A 21,979-nucleotide genomic window follows, 5' to 3' on the forward strand; every position below is an offset into this window, starting at 1 on the left:
GCAAGCCCAGCACATCCAATTGATTTACTGTTTAGATGGCGATCTTGGACTTCTTCTCTGTAGTTGGTGCCGGGGCTGCTGCTAGAATTGGTGTCAACGGCGGCGTGACCAGGCCTGTCGCGTCATCGTCTATCGACGCAGCGACGGCTTCTTTGGCAATGGTGGTGGCGACTGCAATCGCAGAGGGAGACGCGGGGGGTGGAGCCCCTCCGGGTGCCTTCTTGCCCTTGAAGGTTGTCGAGTCTGGGAAAAGGTGCAGAAGCAGCTCGTCCGTGATGCTGAAGAGCAGGTTCTTGACAAACACCTCGTGCTGCAGGAACTCGTGTAACTTTAGAGCTGCGTTCTCGCACGCCGTGTCGCCGAAGAGCGACAGCGCCTTGGACGGGAAACTGGCGAGGATGGCCTCGAGGCAGTCCTTGCGGAGAACCTGCATGTCGGGCGCAGGGGGTGGCGCTGCGTTGGCATCGCTTGAATCGGGGAATATGTACAACCGCAAGTCACCGATCCAGCCGGACAACTTCTTCGGGTCCGTGAAAGAGAGGAATTGCCGCTCGAGCATTCGGAAGTGCGAGGCGCCCAGGAACGCCTTGATAAAAGACCTCGTCATCGAAAAGATCTGGCGGCGCACCATGCCAATGCCGTCGAACTCGAACACCTCACCTAGCACGGCAAACAGGCTCACCTCGATCTTTTGCAACACACGCATCTTCGTCTCCTTCGAGTTGGCGTCCGGTGCAATCCACCGCCCCTTTTTCCACTTGCCGTTCTCAACTAGCACCCCGCCAGCGCCGCCTCCTCCAGCACCACTGCCCCCACCTGGAGTACCACCGGTAGAGGTTGATGCAGATGGAAAAGCCAAGTTTTCTACTTCCCATCCAGACAACGACGGATTGCCTGCTGCGGGGGACGTGCCGTATGCGTTCGCCAATAAGAGGAACTTCTGCACAACCGAGCTCTGGCACAGCGTATCGCACGTTAGCAACTGCTGCAAGAATTGCTCCAACACGTACAACCGCTTCTCGTACGTTAGAGTTGCGGCTGTTACCGTCTTCAGGGACGGCTTGATGGAAGCGATCTCCATGTAATCGACACCTCTCAAGTGGCACGCCTGACAGCCCACCCCACACTTCTTCTCCTGCTTCTTCAGCTTTTCAGCCAACTGCTTCTCCAACACCTCGAAGTCGTGGAAGGTCTTGATTACACTCCAGGCGTATGCACTATCATCCTTCACCTTTACAGTGATCTCGAACTTAGAGCTCCCAGCTCGGCTAATAGTCGGGCTCAAGGGGCTCAGTGGCTGTCCAGATGCAGATAGATCACCAAAGCTCCCAGAAGCGCTACCATTACTCGAGGGAGAAAGTGCCTGGTGGGGGCTGCCATTGGCGCTACTGCCAGCAGAGGTGTTGTTGGAAGTGCTGGAGCTGAACAAATCCGGTAGCTCGCGTTCGCGTTCCTTGATCAAGTACTTGCCTACGTGGGCGTCTATACGCAGTTTGTACTTGTTCACGAGACGATCGTAGCAATTCCCACATACTCGTGATTTCTTAGAAGCTTCAAGAGGAGGCGGGTACACCAAAAACGCGAAGAAATCCAAGCAAGAAGTACACACGCGCTGGTGACAACTTTGGCAGCTTCCCGCACCCGACTTTGATGCTGGGAGAGCTTTCAAGCAGCGGAAGCACAAGTTTTCATCGTCATCTTCATCGTTGTCGTATAAAGCAGCAGGATCGTCGTCTATAGAAGCTTTTGAAGATAGCGCTTGTGCATCCGTCGTGGTAGACTTGGTGCTCTTATTGGAGATCCCACGCCTCAGCGATGGAATGGACGCACGAGCCTTCATAAAAGCCGAGGTTTTAGTCGACGTGTGTTGTGAACCATCCGATTCCATCATTTCCAGCATCGAATCCCGGATTGGGCTGTCGGGCATCTCTTTATCAAAACTCTTTGATCTTCGTCTCAGCAGTGACTTCTTCGACGCTGCCCCCTTTTCTTTCTTCTTGTCACGTGTCAGTGCGTTGAAGCGCTGCTTTAGCTTTCGCGCCCTACCCAAGCCATTAGGGACTGTTGAAGACACGGGAGACGACACGCCAAAAGTAGTCGGGGAGACTGGAGGAGACGCTATTACCAGAACCGGGGGTAGCTGACATCGTCGACGGACCCACCTTCGTCGTCGCACGGAGTCAAACTTCTTTTCCTTCTCGTGGAAATTGTCTTCGAAGGTCTTGGCATATTCCCACGCAGAGCTTGGTGATTCACTATCCGACGACTCCTCTGCATCATTTCCTGCATTTTCTAATGCCCATTCGTCTTCCCAGATCCATTCTGACGACGGAAGATCCTGCCACCTCTTGTCGGTTGCTTTTACCCATCCGTTCATGGGGACATAACGCTCAGTCTCCCATACTCGCTCCAGCACACGAACTGGGGCGCTTGGTGAGGCCATGCTTTGAGATCGCCATTGGCTACAGGGTGAAACACCGAGTTCTTCGTCGATATCGCTCTGTCGGCCTAGAAGGGTTGGGACATCAAGACATACTTTAAGTTTGTCCAGCTGCGACAATGCTCCCAGCGCGGATTCCATAAGGGTAGCGTCGAGCAAAAGAGCGTAGTTCTCGTAAAACGTCTCCGTGATATCGCTGTGCGCGTATAACTCAGTCCAGAAAGTCCCCACTGATCCTTTCTCTAGTGCAGCCAACAGCCATTGAACTCCGCGTGTCGAAACAAACGACTCGCTTGAGCTGCAACTTGGGCATTGAGACGCCACAAATCTCCAGTGAGAATTAAACTGTTCGGCACCAGGCCTATCTCGCGCAATATACTCCCAGTAATACGGATGGTCGTCTGTATCCACGTCCGAGTCACTTCCTCGGTCTGTGTCCATGCTGTCACGGCGTGGAGATGCCAAATCAAAAGTTGCCACTGGCAACGAAGTGCGCCGCCTAGCACCTGGTGTCACTGGAGGTGTTGACAGCTCTCTGTTGTCGTTACCATTGTCGTCTTCTGAGGATGGCGTCTTCGAGTCGTGATCGCGAAAGCCTAGCATTAAAGCATCTTCCATCGCTGACAAAAGATCGTACAGCTCACGAGAGCGCGCTGAATTTCGCATCTCAGGGCACTCGTCATGCATCTTCGTGTAATTCATCACTGCCTTTTCCAAATGAACAACTGCACGATCTCGCACCATTGCCATCTTCATATCCCCGCTCGCTGTCCGCGGGGTCGTCTCACCCTCATCGTCACCCATGGGGCTAAGCAGCGGGTTTAATGATCCCATGGTATGCGGATAGCTGCGACCCCGACTGCTGCCTGTTGGCGTAACAGCGCCGTCGTCAAACGACGAGGTAGGTGAGCTGGCGCCGGATTCGCCTCGTTTCCATGCCTTTTGCAATAGCTGCCCAGGCTTGCGAATCATACGTGCTGCAGCACCTGCGCCCGCACTGAGAGGAGGGGTTGACATGGGATCCATTTGGTGACTACCAAGAGTGCGGAAACGCTTTTTAACTTTGCCAATAGACGAGTTCAGACTAGAACCGATATTAGCCTTGGCGTTCTTCAGATCATCCATGTGTGCGCCAATGCGGCTATTTTCACCGGTCATCTTGTGTGACAGCAGCCCACCTGGGATAAATCCACGCGGATTCATCATTTTTGCCGCCTTGGCGACATTCAGGCGATCGTCCATTGCGAAAATCGACGGCATGGCTTTCTTGTCGCCAGTGGACCCGGCAAACACAGCACTACCAAAGGCAAATGGATTGGTAGAATCGGCCCAGTCGTCTCCTTCAAATACCATTTCCGCGGCACCAGCTGCAGCTGAAGACGCGGCACTTGCTACAGCCTCGACCACAGCCTGGAAAGCAGCTTCAGCTTGTTCACCGCTGCGCCTGCTTGCCTTGTACAGGAAGCTGGACGTGGTCCGTAGTTTATTTAGCGTCAAAGTTGGCACCATTCCAACCCCATTGCTCCCTGAAGACATCGTTGGCGACATCGGCCCCACTACATCTTTCTCATCGACAAACACTTGGAGACATGACAGCACGATCTCGTTTGCGTATCGTGGCTGAGAATACTCTGACAAAGGCTTGAGGATCTTGAAAGCCGTTACTTCACGTAGCAAGTTCATGGCGATGGACACGAACACGTTGGCGTCCTGCTGTTGACCGAGTTGAGGCTTGAGTTGATTTAACAGCTGCGTGGCTACATGTCGGAGGTAAGCCGCCTCTGCATTTTCACTCGCATTCTTCTTGCTCACATTGCCACCACCAGGCGCCAGTGGGGTAACTGTCGCCTGTGGTGATGACGGAGCTCCCGTTCCCACGCAGCCCGGGTGAACGAACGGCGATCTCTGTACAAATGCCGTGACATATTCCTGCCGCTTGAGCAGATTGGAGTCATTCTCGTCGCCTTCAAACACACTAGGGTATTCATCCGCTAACTGCGCATAAGCCTCTCGAAACCACCCGAGATGCAGCCTCAGGAGCTCCAGGCTCTTGGCCACCATCGTCAGTGCCTGGGACGGGTCAATCTCCAGCACACGCGACGCCATCGCACCCAGCAAGTCCGCCAACAGAAACTTTACGTCGTTTGGAAAGTCCTCATTGGGAGAAATAGCCTGGAACCAAAAGTTCACGTAGTCTTTGACAATCTGCTGGACGAGCGCCCCGATCTCTTCACAGATCTCGGACGGCAAGCTCCAGGACGTGCGCAAGTGTGCCACAATGGGCAGTCTCTTGAGTACTCGGAGCTGGAAGCCTGCATCCGTCATGGAGCCTCCAAAAGCTGCAGCAGAGAGGGAATAATCCCCTCCGACGCTGCCGCTGCTCCTCGCGCCACCGCTATAGTGGCCGCTGCCCACGCGGCTGCGGTATCTACTGTAGAACTTGAACTTGAGCAGCGCGTGATCCAGTAGCTCCTGCTCCTTCTGCAACTGGTATGAGCGCAACAGCCACCAGAAGCTGCTGCTGCCCGCGAGCAGCACGACCACCTGCAGCAGGCGCGTGACCATCCACCAGGTCGCGCGCAGCAACAGCAGCACAGCCCACGAGTAGCGCGCGCCCAGCAGCAGCGCCGCGAGCGTCAGCAGCCAGTGGAGCGGCCGCATCTCGGCTCTAGACGTGCAGAAACAGTGAGATCTAGACAGAGAATGGATGCGAATGAGCCTTGCAGACTCGCGATCCGGCGGAATTGGGCGTCAGCAAAGAGCGCAAACGCAGGGGATTCCGACGAGGCCTCGCGGCATGCACCCTGACCCGCGCAGCCAGAGTTACGGCGCCGAGACACCGCGAGAGATCACCGCGTCGAGCTTTGCGCTCCAAGGGAAACTGTGAAGCCAAGTATAGAATAGACGTGAGATGGGATCACTTTACTGCACCGTATTTTCAGCCAATGCGACCTCTCGGAGTACGATGATTGGTTCAAAATGAGCTTGTCGGTGGGTTCGCCCATCTGTGGCTGGCGACCGCTGGAGCCCCTCGCCCATTATCGCGCAGTAGGGACCTAATGAGCATGTGGCGCGGATCAAGTGCGCTCGTGCGCGTCGGCAGCAAGGCGCTTCTGCAGACTTCCTCGATGTCGACAGCTGCTGCGCCCGCCGCGGCCACCGCGGCTGTGTCGGAGGTCGCGTGGTCATCCGAGAAGAAGCGCACGGGGCTGCTGGCTGTCAAGATTGGCATGATGCCCGTGTGGGACCACTTCGGTTACCGCCACAACTGCACCGTGCTGCAGGTGGAGGAGTGCCAGGTGACGCAGGTGAAGACGGCCGACCGCCACGGATTCAACGCGCTCCAGCTCGGCGTGGGGCTACGCAAGCCCAAAAACGTGAGCAAGCCCGTGCTGGGCCACCTGGCCAAGGCCGGCGTGCCCGCCAAGCGCCAGCTGCAAGAGTTCCGCGTGTCCGAGGACGCGCTTCTGCCGCTGGGCACGACGCTCTCGGCGCTACACTTCAACGCCGGCCAGTTCGTGGACGTATGCGGGACCAGCAAGGGAAAGGGCTTCCAGGGAGTCATGAAGCTGCACAACTTCGCCGGACAGCCGGCCTCGCACGGTAACTCCAAGACGCACCGCCACATGGGTTCCACCGGTCAGTGCCAGGACCCCGGCAAGGTGTTCAAGGGCAAGAAGATGCCTGGTCGTATGGGCGGCAACCGCGTCACGCGTGACAACCTGTGGATCGCTAAGATCGACGTGGACCGCAACCTCATCTACGTCAAGGGCAGCGTGCCAGGCAACAACGGCGGTATCGTCCGAGTGACGGATGCTCGCAAGAAGAAGCCGGCGGCGGAGCTCCCGTACCCGACGTTTGTGGCGTCGGAGAGCGAGGCCCTGCCGTCGGAGATTATGGCGCCGCACGGCGACAATGACCCGTACCACTACGACGAGAACTAGAGACCCGCAGAAGCGTCAAGCAACGTGAGAAGAGTGGAGTCTTGCGGTCTGTGAAATCAAGCGTTGTTTTTTGCCATCTTTCGTGTGCAGTGGTTGTATGATACGTCATGCCCTGGCTGCTAACTGTGTCGTTGCTCCAATTTCACACCGATGCCTTTGGCGTTCTTCCTGTGCAAAGGAGCTTGTGTGAGCTACTTGCAGAAGAGAAGGAAGCTCACTACAGTGTCCAGTCGACTGCGTACTGCCTCTTGACTGTGGACAACAAACCTTTGATGCTGGATACACTAAGTAGTTTTGCAGATATGTTTGGCGACGAGAAAGATAGCCTAGCACTTTACTCCCTTGCCAATCTAGGCTCGAAGAGTACAGGTATTGATGAGTTTAACTTTGAGCCTTGCCTCATGTGCTAGGTAGTTTTCCACACCCGTCTTGATAATACTCTGCATCCGTTCGTGTGTCTTTCAAAGCCTGCAACGCTGTTCAGCCTTTCGTGTCGTCTCATGCTGTTCACATCGAAGCACAGGAAAACGAAAAGGTCAGAGCCCACGTCACCGTAGTACGCTATAAGGTCCTTCCTTGGTTGCTGCCTCGGAGCCCCGTCAAAGTTGTCTTCAAATTAGCGATTACATGTAGCTTCGGTTTGTGTTCGCCATCCACCAGTGCGTTGCAAATTGCAATACGCCGAGGCCCTACTCCTTCCTCCTCAGCACTAGACCGGCCTCAATACGAACTAGTCTAAAGTTGGTTGCTTCTGGGTTGCTAAAAAACTATTTGCAGGAAGGTCTATGTCTGCCACTACCTCCACAGATAAAGAGACCAAGTCTGATGCGGTAGTATGCCTGCCAGGACTTCTCTTGACCTGGAGCGGCGCAAGAAGGCTCTGCGCAAAGGGCTAGCTCTCGACTTCCAGCCACTCCGAGACACACTTTCCAAGGGGCTGGAGCTGCTTGTTGATGTGAGTTGTGCGAGTCTTCCCTGAGGAATGAAACTGTTGACCTTGAAAAGGGTAGCTAACCTAGTGCCATGGCTTCAGCCAGAGGCAGCAGTTTGTTGCACAGCGACAGTGGAGGGGTTTTGCGATGCATTGTTCACAGTTGCCATCAAGCAGCTCTCAGAGGCTCGAACAGGGCCGCCAGACACCAAGATCACCGTGTTTCATCTGCAAGTAGCCCTTCGCAGTCACCCAGAGCTGGCCGAATTGCTGCAGCGCGTGGACAGTGCTCGAATGGCATTAGAGTTCTTCCTCGATGACGCCACCTCTCGTGCGCTCTACGAGCGGAAGCTCATTGCAAGCCGTGAGGCCAAACACCTCCTGGACGATTCAGCACCTCCACAATACGAGCACGAGGAAGGACAAGGAGACAGCGGACGACGTGGACGAAGAGCCCAGGCAGAGGAAGAGCTGATCCGGCGTCATGAACGCACCCGGTCTGAATGGCAGAAGCGTGAAGACGATCCGTTCTCCGAGGTGGACTTCGCCATGGTGCTCAAGTGCGTGCACCCGGCCTTCACACTGTCCTACAACGCCACTACGCTTTTAAGCGCGCTCGTACGCGAGCTGCTGAACGAGGTATGTGCTCGAGCAGACGTCGATGCACTGCAGCGACGACGCCACCCGCCCGAGCTGTTGCTCGAGGATCTGCAGGGCCCGCTGCTTGAAGTTTTCTGCGGGGTTTCGACTGGCAATATGGCTGCCATTGAGGCGGTCTCGCTGGGCACACTGAGCGCACAGATCGCCAAGACCGCGAGCGAGTGTCTGGCGCGGTATCGGCTGCAATCTGGGCGTGGCAAGACGCTCTCGCTGCACTTTCGAGTTTACCAGCCTGGCAGCAGCTCGGTACTGCAGCCTCTGCATGTGGTGCCGGACGTGGCGAAGGACACCCCGTTCGCAAAGTTGCTGGCCCAGGTGCGCAGCAAGTGCCATCTCCCAGTGAGTGTGGGTCACCGAGGCGGCACTTTCAGCGACACCAGAGGGCACGGCGAGTTCATTGCCATTTATCGTGCACATCAAGTGGAGCCCTCCGCTACCCCGGCTACACTAGCCATGCCGACCGGGGCAATCGTGTACCTTGTGGCGCGCAGGTGGTGGGACGTCACTCGACGCACGGAAGCTCGACGTGGGCTGCTGTCGTCGCAGCGGCCCCAGGACGCACTGGTGAGATCACTCGTGGCGGGCACTGAGTCCAAGGTGAGAAAAGAGCTCCGTGCCGCTGGTTTCAGCGCTGTCTACACAGGTCAAGAATCACCGCTGAAGACGCACGCGAAACGCGGTCTGGCTGGCAATGCCAGCAGCAGCTCGCTGCAGTCATCGTCTAGCAGCTCTATCGACTTGGCGAAGAGCCCGTCTCGGCTGCCGACAGCACAGGAGGAGGACAGCCTATCGGTGCTGCTACGCGAACGCGCCGTTGCGAGGCGCGAAAAGGAGCTCGAGAAGCGCCGGGCGCTTGCCGCAAACAACAACAACAGTGAGGACGCGGACAGTGAAGACGCAAGCAGCCCATCCACTCGACACTACGGGATGCCTACGGCGCAGCAGGCCGCCAACAGCGAGCAGCCCTTGGAGTCTCTAGACCAGGCGTGGCTTGAATTTGCGGCGCTGACCAAGAGTGTGCGCGCGGCCACCGAGCGTCTGGCTCGTTGTATCCCCGACCGCAAGGAGGCGGTGAATCTCTCTGTGGATCAGTTGCAGACGCTAGAGGACGAGTGGCAGGCGCGCGCGCACTCTACGGCGGAGCTGGCGGGTCAGACGCGAGCGGCGCACCAGCTCGCGACGCGGATGCTGAGCCACGTGCGGAGGGCCCCGCTCACAGACACAACCAGTTCCTGATCCAGGAATCTGACCAATGCTAGACCATGGGACGGGCCGTGATTGCTTTCCCGGTCGTTTACGGTAGCGTGTCCCGTCTGTAGACTGTCCACCTGCGAGGAGAGGCGTCCTCCACACACAACTTAACGGTCGAAAGTGATTGCAGTCAGTTGTCGTGATTGCAGTCAGTTGTCCAAAATCCAGCAGCACTTCGCCGCAGATTCGATGACGCGGCAGCACGACGGAAAGTCGAGTGCGAAAGTGGCCCGCCGCGACATGCTGCATGTCATGCGAGGGTGGCGGAGAAAACGAGGGAATCAGCGCGCAAAGCGTGGCGACGGTGCGATGCTCTCTTCCGGAGTCCGTTCGTTACACTTGGCTTAATCGAATGAGCGGCCCGTCTGCGTGCGGGACTTGTTACATCTACTGTACAGCGTTGCTGACGGTTGAAGCCGTGCGGACTGAAGTGCAGTGCGTGGCGGGTAAGATCGTGCGCTACAACAAATTTTACAGCGTTGCCTGTGGCAGGCAGGCAAACACCGGCCGGCAGCAGGATATAATAGCACCACAGTCTGCTGCTGCCGGCTGCAAGGCTATCACGCGCTGTGCCTGATGGTGGTCGTATCTCCAGCCCCGAAGCCAGGTGCTTCTTGCAAGTTGCGCGGGGCGATCCTATCCTTCCTTTGGGAAGCGCAACCCGAGAAACGGACGGATGAGGCGTCGAAGGAGATGCACAACGCCGGCAAAGTAAAGTATCCGAAGGAAGGAGTGGGTGGCGCCGCTGTCATATCCCGCGGAGCGATCTTCGATGGGGTGCCCCCCAACTGTGCTCGTGGCTGCAAAAGCAAAAATAAGGCTGGGGGTTCTGGTCGGCAACGCCTTCCTTTTTCGCAGATGTGCCGGCGAGGGAAGCAAGTTGCCGCGAGCGAGCGGGGCCAACGCATGGGATAGGGCTTCCAATTTGATGACACACGATGGCACCCCTTCGCGAGCGTTGCACTGCGTACGTCGAGTGATGATGTGCGGGCGGGGCTCGTCTGCGCGTCTTCGATTCGGAATGGATCCACTCGGCGACGGATGGGCGCGCGGGGACGAGAGCCGGGCGCCGACAATAGAATTTTTTTTCTTACACCCGCCACGTTTCACCAGAGCCTGTCTGAGTTGCACCAGGCGCTGCTCCCCGTTTTTCAGCATCGCGGCCTGGTGCGACGGCAAGCCAAGATTTCCAGCGCCAGCCGTTGGCCGCCCCCTTCTCTGCCAGGCACGGTGAGTTCCCCCGAAAACACCATCGGCGCGATTTGTCCAACGTCGCTTTGAAGAAGAGGGCAGAAGCGCAGCAGGATCTGGACGCGAGCGACCAGAAGAGCCACAAAAAACAGCAAGCACGGCGACACGCTGGCGACGGCAACCTGCCTGCAACGAACGGCCCAGGCTCACATTCCGATTCGCACCGTTGGCAGCAGCAGCAGCAGCCACACCACCCACCACGCCGCACTCGGACAACGAAACTCCGAGACCATGCCCGCGCCCGCGACAACCACAGCGCCCCCCAGCCCCCAGACGCCCCTGTCAGTGCAGCGGCCCGCGCTGTCGCCGCGCAAGCGCAAGTTCAGTGACACCGTCGAGGCCGCGTCCCCCACGTCGCTGGACCAGGAGGTGGCCAGCAGTAGCAGCAGCAGCAGCAGCTCGAAGCTCGAGATCTCGCCCAAGAAGAAGGCTCGCGCCGAGGAGCGCAGCAGCGGCGATCTGAGCAAGTGGGAGAGCCACGTGGTGGCCAGCATCGCCAGCGCGCTGGACTTGGGCTGCATGGACGACAAGGACGAGGCCTGCGAGCCCCTCGCGTTCTGCGCGGCACCCGCGGGCGACCTCGCGGCCGACGAGCTGGAGATCCTGCGCCACTTCCTGGCATGAGCGGCAGATAGACCCACCCCACGCCCAGCTCGTTCTTGCAGACTACGGTGCAAGCCACAGCAGCAGCAGGCAGCCGGTTCGTTGACCGGGTTGCAGATTGCGTGCCACCAAGGCAGCAGCAAGGCTGCAATGCAAATACGTTGCAGCAGCAGCGGCCCCATCACCACCACTACACATTGCAACAAACGCGAACAAGGTGCAGCGCCACAGGGCAGCAGCACATTGATCCGCCATCCGCCAGTCAGCCTGGTAGGCGAGTGCAGTAGTTGAGGATCGTAGTGCAAATAGCGATCGGATAAGCGGCCAAGAAGCGCGCCGGTGTAAAAGTCCTATTTAACCGAGTTTTTTGCAGCACACGCACCTAGGCGTTGTAACTTGCGACCCGATGAGCTGCGTGATGATAGCCTTCCAGACTGGGTGAGCCGCGCTGCTGCTTACAGATGCGTGCGAAGCTTCGCAGCTGCCCTGCGGTTGTTGCACCCGGCAGCACCCATCCATCCATCGGTGCGGCCCCGATCCAAGAGCTGAGCTCGTTGCTCGCACATCGCTTGTTTGCAAGTTGCAGACGGCAACGGCGACAGGCCGGCGACGGACAACTTCTACGTCGCAGCTCGCCGCGTCGTGGCCACTTCAACCTCGGCGCGGCGTCGACCCCCCGCTCCCGTCTCGGTTCCCAGCTGGGGCGCGCTTGACGGGGGCGGAGGCCTCCCATTCAGTGCGTCAGTGCGAGCCGTCGCACTCGAGCAAGCACACTCGGACCTTCCACGAGGACGCGCTTTTCCTGCGTACATTGCTCGATTCCTATCGCCAAACGACTACACGAACGGCCCTGCTCGGCGCCGCCGCAGCTCGTCCGACGTGGCCTGCAACAACTGGCGAAGCACAGCAGCCGTAACACGAAGCACTGAAGGGAATAAGACAGCAATGGCAACCCTTGCCAGCCACCAGTACTTCCCGCCCCATCGCAGATGAGGTCCATCCCCAAGTTGAACCGGTGTCGCTGATCTGATTAATTGGCCGTCTCGTCTGTTCAGTCGTCGACTGGACGCCTATGATTCTGATGATTCTGACGAGCGGATCCTCCCGAAGTGGTCCACGTGTTTTTATCACGCTTGAACTGGCGTAAGAAGATATGACCGGCCGACTATCGTCCCCTAGTTGGGGACGAGAGACCGAACGAAAGGGCTAGGCGAAGAGTGGGAGTCAAAGAGTTTCGTTCCGTGACCTCGGGTACAAGTACGCCCAAACCGGTACCGGGATCTCGCGTTTAAATGCGATTTTGTTTTGGGTAACCCGGCGTAACCCAATTCACTGACATGTTGCCGCCTCGAGGGCGCCACAGCGAGGTCTTCTGGACGCGCGTGTTCCTGTTCGGCGCGTCGTGTGTTGCGGGGCTCATCATCGCGCGCCGCCGGAAGCTGCGCCGCTTCCACCTGCACATCCTGAATGCCAAGTCGGCGGACTGCGGCCGCCTCTTCGGGCTCGACATCGGCGGCACGCTGGCCAAGATGGTCTACTTCCAGTCGGCGGACGGCGCGGCGGCGGTCCAGCGCCGCCAGATGGAGCGCCAGCTCAACCGATCCGACCCGCTCACGTCCAGCGAGCGACGGCGCGTGGAAGGCAGCCTGCCGCTCATCGACGACTTCCTCATGAGTCTCCACAGCTCGGACGAAGCCCAGCGAGAGGAGCGGCTGCAGATGTTCGTGCCCGAGTTGGGCGGCACCATCCACTTTATAAAGTGCGTGGAGGGGGGGGGGGGGGGGGAGATAGAGTGAAAAGGGCAGTAGATACTGAGTGGAGGATGTGGCTGTTTGTGTCTGCAGTTTCCAGACGGCAACAATGGACGAGGTCACAGACTTCGTCCGTCGCCGATTCTTCCACCGATACATTAAGAAGATCGCGTGCACTGGCGGTGGCGCCTTCAAGGTGCGTGCGGTAGTTGCCAGGTTGTTGGGGGCGTGTGAGCTTGCTCACCATGTTGGATTTGTGTCATGCTGCAGTTTTCGCCGCTGTTCGAGTCGCGCCTTGGTATCGAGCTCGAGAAAGCCGACGAGATGGATGCACTCATCCAAGGACTCAACTTCGTGCTGCGGCACGCCCCCAACGAGTGCTATACCTTCGTGGATGTGATTCCAGATACACGTGGACTGGGAAGCGCTACGAAGAAGCTGCTGCCGAAGCCGGACAAGAACGAACTCTACCCTTTCCTGCTCGTGAACATTGGCTCGGGTGTCAGTATTCTGAAGATCACAGGCGAGTCACAGTACGAGCGCGTCTCCGGTACGAGTCTGGGTGGCGGCACCTTCCTGGGCCTGTGTCGTGCCCTCTCGAAGCTGCGGAACTTCGATGAGGCGATGGACGCCAGCGTCGAGGGCGACTCGAACGAGGTGGACATGACTGTGGGCGACATCTACGGCACCGCCGGCTATGAGCAGTTCCACCTCAAACCAGACACGGTGGCTAGCAGCTTCGGCAAGGCTGGTGCTAGGCACCTGCCGCACCCGCCGCGAGATGCCGATCTTGCGCGCTCGCTGCTCTTCATGATCACGCAGAACCTGGGTCAGTTGGCCTTCTTGAACGCACGGCGCGTCGAGACCAAGCGTATATACTTCTCAGGAAATTTTCTGCGGCGTAACGAGTTGGCGTGCCGGCAACTGGCCTACGCCATCAGCTTTTGGTCCAAGGGCGAGATGCAGGCGCAGTTCTTCCACCACGAGGGTTTCTTCGGGGCTCTCGGGACTTTCCTCCAGCGCTTCAACTCGGTGCTTGAGTCGCCGGTAGTCAGCGAAACGGAGGTGGAGCAAGAGAATAGCAGCGAGGCAGAAGCAGAGCAGAGCAGTGGGAGCAGCGGAGACGACCATGCAAAAGAACAGCACTATTAAGCAATAGAGCGAGATGCCTGCCGCCTTCCGCCTCTACATTTTTGAAAAGAGAGTTGCTCGGCTGCTGTGCTTGCGATGGGTGTCTTGCTCTGCAAGTTGCAGGCCACGTCGGACGAGCTGCGGCGGCGCCGAGCAGGGCCGTTCGTGTAGTCGTTTGGCGATAGGAATCGAGCAATGTACGCAGGAAAAGCGCGTCCTCGTGGAAGGTCCGAGTGTGCTTGCTCGAGTGCGACGGCTCGCACTGACGCACTGAATGGGAGGCCTCCGCCCCCGTCAAGCGCGCCCCAGCTGGGAACCGAGACGGGAGCGGGGGGTCGACGCCGCGCCGAGGTTGAAGTGGCCACGACGCGGCGAGCTGCGACGTAGAAGTTGTCCGTCGCCGGCCTGTCGCCGTTGCCGTCTGCAACTTGCAAACAAGCGATGTGCGAGCAACGAGCTCAGCTCTTGGATCGGGGCCGCACCGATGGATGGATGGGTGCTGCCGGGTGCAACAACCGCAGGGCAGCTGCGAAGCTTCGCACGCATCTGTAAGCAGCAGCGCGGCTCACCCAGTCTGGAAGGCTATCATCACGCAGCTCATCGGGTCGCAAGTTACAACGCCTAGGTGCGTGTGCTGCAAAAAACTCGGTTAAATAGGACTTTTACACCGGCGCGCTTCTTGGCCGCTTATCCGATCGCTATTTGCACTACGATCCTCAACTACTGCACTCGCCTACCAGGCTGACTGGCGGATGGCGGATCAATGTGCTGCTGCCCTGTGGCGCTGCACCTTGTTCGCGTTTGTTGCAATGTGTAGTGGTGGTGATGGGGCCGCTGCTGCTGCAACGTATTTGCATTGCAGCCTTGCTGCTGCCTTGGTGGCACGCAATCTGCAACCCGGTCAACGAACCGGCTGCCTGCTGCTGCTGTGGCTTGCACCGTAGTCTGCAAGAACGAGCTGGGCGTGGGGTGGGTCTATCTGCCGCTCATGCCAGGAAGTGGCGCAGGATCTCCAGCTCGTCGGCCGCGAGGTCGCCCGCGGGTGCCGCGCAGAACGCGAGGGGCTCGCAGGCCTCGTCCTTGTCGTCCATGCAGCCCAAGTCCAGCGCGCTGGCGATGCTGGCCACCACGTGGCTCTCCCACTTGCTCAGATCGCCGCTGCTGCGCTCCTCGGCGCGAGCCTTCTTCTTGGGCGAGATCTCGAGCTTCGAGCTGCTGCTGCTGCTACTGCTGGCCACCTCCTGGTCCAGCGACGTGGGGGACGCGGCCTCGACGGCGTCACTGAACTTGCGCTTGCGCGGCGACAGCGCGGGCCGCTGCACTGACAGGGGCGTCTGGGGGCTGGGGGGCGCTGTGGTTGTCGCGGGCGCGGGCATGGTCTCGGAGTTTCGTTGTCCGAGTGCGGCGTGGTGGGTGGTGTGGCTGCTGCTGCTGCTGCCAACGGTGCGAATCGGAATGTGAGCCTGGGCCGTTCGTTGCAGGCAGGTTGCCGTCGCCAGCGTGTCGCCGTGCTTGCTGTTTTTTGTGGCTCTTCTGGTCGCTCGCGTCCAGATCCTGCTGCGCTTCTGCCCTCTTCTTCAAAGCGACGTTGGACAAATCGCGCCGATGGTGTTTTCGGGGGAACTCACCGTGCCTGGCAGAGAAGGGGGCGGCCAACGGCTGGCGCTGGAAATCTTGGCTTGCCGTCGCACCAGGCCGCGATGCTGAAAAACGGGGAGCAGCGTCTGGTGCAACTCAGACAGGCTCTGGTGAAACGTGGCGGGTGTAAGAAAAAAAATTCTATTGTCGGCGCCCGGCTCTCGTCCCCGCGCGCCCATCCGTCGCCGAGTGGATCCATTCCGAATCGAAGACGCGCAGACGAGCCCCGCCCGCACATCATCACTCGACGTACGCAGTGCAACGCTCGCGAAGGGGTGCCATCGTGTGTCATCAAATTGGAAGCCCTATCCCATGCGTTGGCCCCGCTCGCTCGCGGCAACTTGCTTCCCTCGCCGGCACATCTGCGAAAAAGGAAGGCGTTGCCGACCAGAACCCCCGGCCTTATTTTTGCTTTTGCAGCCACGAGCACAGTTGGGGGGCACCCCATCGAAGATCGCTCCGCGGGATATGACAGCGGCGCCACCCACTCCTTCCTTCGGATACTTTACTTTGCCGGCGTTGTGCATCTCCTTCGACGCCTCATCCGTCCGTTTCTCGGGTTGCGCTTCCCAAAGGAAGGATAGGATCGCCCCGCGCAACTTGCAAGAAGCACCTGGCTTCGGGGCTGGAGATACGACCACCATCAGGCACAGCGCGTGATAGCCTTGCAGCCGGCAGCAGCAGACTGTGGTGCTATTATATCCTGCTGCCGGCCGGTGTTTGCCTGCCTGCCACAGGCAACGCTGCAAATGATGAGTTTTAGTGCGACACGGGTTAGGTGGCGAGTGTTTCGGCCTAAAAGTTGCTTTTTGTTTTGCTCATTTCATCTTGCTTTTTTTAGTTGCCTAGCTTGACCTATGATGCGTGGCTGAGGATCGCTCAACACCGTGGCTGCCAGGCCTCTGTAGGCTACGTGTGTATTTCTCAACGCGCGCCAGCACCGAGAAGAAAAATGATGAAGGCTCCATCGTCGCTTTATATTCCCCTTTCTTCTACACCGTACTTCCGCACTTGACTTTCCGGTGAAGACCACGAATTGCTGCTGCTGGATTTTTGAGATTCACGACGGCAAGGACCAGCAGCGGCAATCGCTTTCGTACGTTGAAGAGGGCAGCCGCGGTGTGGCGGGCGCGTGGTGGGCGAATCGTAATCATCGTAGAGCAGATTAATAATCCCGCAGCTGGGCTTGCTCGCCCTGCGTGCGGCATTACAGATGCGGTCGGGCTCAGGTAAGCTTAGCACATGTAGTGACGGAGCGGCAGGGTTGTCCTCAGCAGCAGTAGTATTCCTGCCTTCAGTGAAGAATTGCTGAAGGCCTTTCACTGGAAAGGCTCCGTAGGGACGATCGACTTTGTCGCCAGCCTGAGAGTCAAACAGCGAGCCGTATCCATAATATGCACTGGATATGGATTGCATACCCAGTGCAAATTTGGCATCCGGAGCTCGATGTGCTGCAAGCGATCGGGGGCAATCCATCGCCAAGCATACGATCACAGCCAGCGTGAGGTGCAGAATCGCCTGATTCACATCGATCACTTCATCTCTCGTTGCGGATCGCACAAGCCCATGCTGACGATTGCGACGCAGCTCGTCCTGATCGATCTGGCCACGAACTCGGGATATTATAGTACCCACCTTTCCTGGAATGCATTCCCGTAAGGCGACAGATATCCAGGTAGGAGCTGGGGGAGGAAGCGCTGGGATCTCGAATCGAGATTCTCGAGAGCGCTCGAAAGCATTGCATGAGGCCATCGTCGAAATTGCCAAAACATGTGGCTACATGTCGCATCCCAGCACCATCTGCATTCGGCGGAAAGTGCCCCCTCTCCTTACAACCGCAAGTCAAACCGAGACACTTGTTGCAGAGCGCCACAACACGCCAAATGTGGCCCACACACTCACACCCATACTGAAATCAAGACAAAGGATCCGTTCGTGCATCAAAATGTAACGGCTGACAAGCTGTCCGTTGCATTCCTGCTTCCTCCTCCCTTCAAGCGCCATGAACTCCGCTCTGCGTCGCCTCCGCCCAGCCGCCACGATCTCGGCCCGCCACCTGCACGCCCTCACGGCCTCTGCTGCGGCCGAGAGTGTCTCCCCGATCCTCGGACAGCGCCACAAGAGCACCGCGGCCGAAAGCGCCTCCACCATCGCACAGGCCGAAGCTACGCGCGGCCCGCGGTGCAGCCCCGGTCTCGTTGTCTTCGACAAGGATGGCACGCTCATCGACTTCACGCTCATGTGGGGCGGCTGGGTCGAGTCGCAGGCCTGGAACGTCGAGATGACGACGGGCCTGCCCGTGCGCGAGAAGCTGTTCGCCGCCATGGGCTACGACTGGATCAGCCGCTCCATCAAGTCCAAGGGCGCGCTGTGCTGCACACCCATGGGCGAGCTCTACAAGCTCGCGGTGCGCGTCCTGGTGGCCGAGGGCATGCGCCAGTCCAAGGCCGACGAGGTCATCCAGCAGTGCTGGAGCATGCCCGATCCCGTGCTCACGAGCCGGCCGCTCGCCAACATCCCCGCGCTCTTCCGCACCATCAAGAAAATGGACATGAAGATCGCCGTGTGCACCACGGACGACCGCCAGCCCACGATCGACACGCTCGAGCACTTGGGCGTCTCGCACATGGTGGACGCACTTGCCTGCGGAGACGACGGACTCCCCGCCAAACCGGCGGGCGAGCAGATCTGGACCATCTGTCAGCAGCTCAACGTCCAGCCGCACAACACCATCATGGTGGGGGACACGTCCACAGATATGCTGCTCGGGAAGAACGCGGGCTGCGGCTTGTCCATTGGCGTGCTCGGCGGCGCGTCGTCGCTCGATGACCTGGCCGAAGACGCCGACGTGCTCGTGCCGTCAATTGACCGGATCATCAAGGTGCTCTTCCAGTTCGGCCAGCAGGCCCAGCGCTTTGGCGACGCCAAATAGAGCAGGTAGTTTCTCTTAGCATTGGGCCCTCAATAAATACCTGCTTCAGCTGTCTATGAACGGCGTCGTCCTGCGATGCTGCTATGGCAGCTCCACGAGCACGACAGCCATGTTGTCAAGGCTCCCGCGAACGTATCCCTCCGTGAGCAGTTCGGTCGCTAGGTTATTTAGCGATCCATCGCCATTGTGCCGAGTTGCTGCCCTCCGGTGCTTCTCCGCGATGAAGCGCACCACGTCCTCGTTGTTCATGGTTTCCCACAGTCCGTCACTGGCAACGACAAGAAACGCACCAGAAGAACGTTCACCAAGCACCGAGTGGAAGACGGATGGCTCCGCGGTCACGTACTTGCGCAAATGGCGATCGCCTAAACTGCGCGAGACTGCAAGCTGGCCAACCACTCTCCACAGACCGGAAAAATTGACGAATCCTCCGCTCGATTCGATACGCGAACGCTCGTTAGGGTCATTCGGCCAGTGGTCCATGCTCAGCGGCACTACATTGGCCGCAACCTCATCCTGGCGGCCTTCACTTTCCAACTCTGACGCGTCCGGCATCCAAGCTAATGCACGCGAGTCGCCCACGTTCGCACTAACAACCCGTTTCTCCCGACGAAAGTGCAGCACCACCGTCAGGGTGCACCCAGAAAAATACTCGCCAATTGCTGCAGTGCCGTTGGTGTACGTGTCAGCATTTGTCTCCAACTCCAGTTCGTCAATACTCTCCATGTCATCAAGTGACTGGAGAAAGCTTTCATGCATTTCCAGGAAAGTCTGGCGTAGCGCAAACTTTTCAGCAAGACCACGCTCAGCAGACACACCTACTGCTTGGTCAGCATCGGGTTCCGATGAATACTCGTTCGTCTTTGGGATAGCAGCGAAATGGCGGCACAACACGCGAGGAAGGTTATTCACGACAAAGGTGGCCGCTGCAGAGCCTAAATGTCCATCCACCACGGCGTAAAGATCAAACCCGAGTGCTTCCGACGCCTGAGTAACATATCCTTCAGCCTCAACACCCCGCCTCTCGTGTAGTTGCTGCTCCGTGAGCACCAATACAAAATCTTCCATGTACTTCTTGCGTCCTTGGAAAAGTGCAATGCCCACCGACGGATGCTGCATTGGTAGTGACTGCACATATGAAGGATGCGACTCGGTCCGAATCGCAGCCGAGATAAGTGGGGCTTCAAATGCACAGAAGCTGGAGTGAGAATCATGACGACGAGCATGAGCATGCTGTTCGCAGCTTTGAGCTGTGGAAAACTCTCGACCGCAGTGGGGACAGGTAAAGTGGTCTGGCAGCTCGTATTTGGCTCGAACCACGGAAGCAAAGATACTTTCTCGCGCACGTTGTGCTTCGAGATAGCGTTCATGAAGCAGTAGTTCCTGGTGTGTTGCGAATCGGCGACCAGACTCCTTGCACACGTATGGTCCGCGAAAGTATGCGTGTTGAAGAGCGTCCTGAGCTGTAATGCGTTCTGACGGATGCCACTGAAGCAATCGCCACATTAGGTCTAACCCCCAGGAATCCTCGAGCCCGCGCTTCAATGGATCGCGCTCCACAACGGTTTGGTTGAAGCGGCCGAAATGGCAGCTCTCGCTCACTAGCGCGTACTTGTCCCACAACGAGCGAAGCTGTCGTGGTGCTGGCTGGAAAATGCAGAACTCTTGAGTAAGCACGTGCAACAAGTAGGCCTTGGTTCGCCATCCGGACTTGGCGGCTTCCTCACTGTCGTGTTTTCCGCGTCTGTGGCGGTGACGACGTTGCTGAGCATCAAGAACCACGTCCAGTTTGGCTCTTTCGCGAGGTGAGATCAGAAACACTTGTGGGGAGCCCAACACCATTTCCAAGAAGACAACACCCACAGACCAGAGATCGTAAGCCTCGGGGGCCGAATAATCGTACGGCTGGCCGTTGTCGCTGAATAGTACCTCCGGAGGTTGGTATTCGCGAGTTTCCTCGGCTTGAGAGGGGCCGCCGGACGAGGCGGAGGCATCGTTGCCACCACTGGCAGCGTACAAGTTATGGAGCGTGTAGTCGTCCACAGCAGAGCCGAAGTCTGCTAGCTTAACGAGCGGCATGGGTGGCGTTGCGGAGGCTGAGGACGAAGGCGGAATCGATACCAAGATGTTGGACGGCTTGATGTCGCGGTGCGTGATACCCCGCGCATGTAGAGCTGCCAAAGCCTGGAGCAGTTGACGTACGATCTCCCTCAGCACATTTTCTCCGCGGGCATCAGTACGAAGCTTCTCCCAAAAACGCGATGGTTGCAATACGACCCCGGCACCGGTGTCGCCCTGTCCGCCAGCTCCATACACGACTTCTAGCTTCTCGTACAGATACTGCCGCAGCGACTTGCCTTCGTCGTAGAAGACAAGCCAAAGCTCCGGCGTCGTTCGAGGGTGCGAACGTTCCTCCTCACTCTCCACCATTCTCGACGGCCGGAAGAAGTACTCCACAAACCGCGCGACGTGGCGTTCCCCATGTAGCAGTGCTCCGAAATGTGCTTCGCGAAGACCCATCTGCGCCATGCTCTCTCCTAGCTCTAGGAAGAGTCTCTTGAGCACGAAATGCTCTTCTCGTCCATTGCTTTCATGTCGTCGGGTGGCCCTCCACACTTCTCCGTGAGATCCAGCGTCAAACTTCTTCTTGAGCCGGTAATGAGCATTCACGTAGATCCGTTCCGATTCCTCCGTCACGTACTGATACTCGAGCACGGGGCCTTGCCTGCTGCTATGGTCTCCGAAGCCTTCTTCACCCCCTGTAGACTCCGGCGGAGGCAAAGGTGGAGCAGGAACCCGTTGCGCTAGTGAAGCTGTGGCTGCCCCAGGCAGCGGACACACAGGCGCCGAATGCGTGCGATCTGTGTCTTGGTCCGATGTCATCGTGCTCCACGGCACGACCTCCATCTTGTCTCTCGTCTGCATGGGCCACTGCGTCTGCTGTGTCTGCTGGTGCTTGCACACTCCCAGCAGCCCCGAGCGCTCCACCAGCTCGTAGCCCTCGACTGTCAGTCCAGGACGCAGCGGATCGCTCACCGCCACGCAGGCCACGGAGTCGTCGGACACGTGGCGAGGAACCTGCGCCACCTGGCTGAACCACGCACGATCCGTCAGCAATTTCCGAGACGTGACGTCGGCTACGGCCACCTCCAGGGCCAGCACCACCGGCTGCAGCATCAGGAGAAGCAGCAGCAGCAGCAGCCGCGTCATGGACTCGTTGTGGCTACGTGTCGGATTTCGGTGTGCGGTAGGGAGGGGTGGTCTCAGATAACGATGGCGACTAGCGTGAGTGAGGGCTGAGAACGCTTTGCTATGGTTGACGAATGAGTAGTTTTATTGACATGACTGGCGCGGCGAAACGAGACGGAGACGAACAACAGCGCCGCCCCCCTCGTGCCTCGCTCGCCTGCCCCATCGTTTCCTCCTGACGCTGGCGCGGTCGTGCCA

The 21,979-nt window shown here is 58.5% G+C and overlaps 8 protein-coding genes across 8 annotated transcripts; 5 read left to right on the top strand and 3 right to left on the bottom strand.

Annotated features, from left to right (window-relative positions):
* Positions 1 to 31: 31 nt before the first annotated feature.
* KRP23_9789 (uncharacterized protein) lies at positions 32 to 5,101 on the bottom strand (the record flags this gene model as incomplete). The annotated part of the gene is made up of 1 exon (XM_067895388.1): positions 32 to 5,101. One exon carries the CDS (start codon positions 5,099 to 5,101, stop codon positions 32 to 34), a length of 5,070 nt encoding a protein of 1,689 aa, XP_067741610.1.
* Positions 5,102 to 5,499: 398 nt separating this feature from the next.
* KRP23_9790 (50S ribosomal protein L3-2, mitochondrial) lies at positions 5,500 to 6,384 on the top strand (the record flags this gene model as incomplete). Its single annotated transcript, XM_067895389.1, has 1 exon — positions 5,500 to 6,384. One exon carries the CDS (start codon positions 5,500 to 5,502, stop codon positions 6,382 to 6,384), a length of 885 nt encoding a protein of 294 aa, XP_067741611.1.
* Positions 6,385 to 7,219: 835 nt separating this feature from the next.
* Positions 7,220 to 9,211, top strand: KRP23_9791 (uncharacterized protein; the record flags this gene model as incomplete). The annotated part of the gene is made up of 2 exons (XM_067895390.1): positions 7,220 to 7,339; positions 7,418 to 9,211. 2 exons carry the CDS (start codon positions 7,220 to 7,222, stop codon positions 9,209 to 9,211), a joined length of 1,914 nt encoding a protein of 637 aa, XP_067741612.1.
* Positions 9,212 to 10,708: 1,497 nt separating this feature from the next.
* Positions 10,709 to 11,101, top strand: KRP23_9792 (uncharacterized protein; the record flags this gene model as incomplete). Its single annotated transcript, XM_067895391.1, has 1 exon — positions 10,709 to 11,101. One exon carries the CDS (start codon positions 10,709 to 10,711, stop codon positions 11,099 to 11,101), a length of 393 nt encoding a protein of 130 aa, XP_067741613.1.
* Positions 11,102 to 12,417: 1,316 nt separating this feature from the next.
* On the top strand, positions 12,418 to 13,983 carry KRP23_9793 (Pantothenate kinase 2; the record flags this gene model as incomplete). The annotated part of the gene is made up of 3 exons (XM_067895392.1): positions 12,418 to 12,839; positions 12,925 to 13,027; positions 13,102 to 13,983. 3 exons carry the CDS (start codon positions 12,418 to 12,420, stop codon positions 13,981 to 13,983), a joined length of 1,407 nt encoding a protein of 468 aa, XP_067741614.1.
* A 965-nt stretch (positions 13,984 to 14,948) lies between these two features.
* Positions 14,949 to 15,338, bottom strand: KRP23_9794 (uncharacterized protein; the record flags this gene model as incomplete). Its single annotated transcript, XM_067895393.1, has 1 exon — positions 14,949 to 15,338. One exon carries the CDS (start codon positions 15,336 to 15,338, stop codon positions 14,949 to 14,951), a length of 390 nt encoding a protein of 129 aa, XP_067741615.1.
* A 2,264-nt stretch (positions 15,339 to 17,602) lies between these two features.
* On the top strand, positions 17,603 to 18,532 carry KRP23_9795 (N-acetylmuramic acid 6-phosphate phosphatase; the record flags this gene model as incomplete). The annotated part of the gene is made up of 1 exon (XM_067895395.1): positions 17,603 to 18,532. The coding sequence occupies one exon, from the start codon at positions 17,603 to 17,605 to the stop codon at positions 18,530 to 18,532; it is 930 nt and encodes a 309-aa protein (XP_067741616.1).
* Positions 18,533 to 18,613: 81 nt separating this feature from the next.
* Positions 18,614 to 21,742, bottom strand: KRP23_9796 (putative inactive protein kinase; the record flags this gene model as incomplete). The annotated part of the gene is made up of 1 exon (XM_067895396.1): positions 18,614 to 21,742. The coding sequence occupies one exon, from the start codon at positions 21,740 to 21,742 to the stop codon at positions 18,614 to 18,616; it is 3,129 nt and encodes a 1,042-aa protein (XP_067741617.1).
* Between the last annotated feature and the right edge of the window lie 237 nt (positions 21,743 to 21,979).

This window comes from Phytophthora ramorum (genome assembly GCF_020800215.1).
Source record: "Phytophthora ramorum isolate Pr-102 chromosome Unknown Phyram_PR-102_s0009, whole genome shotgun sequence".
NCBI lineage: Eukaryota > Oomycota > Peronosporomycetes > Peronosporales > Peronosporaceae > Phytophthora > Phytophthora ramorum.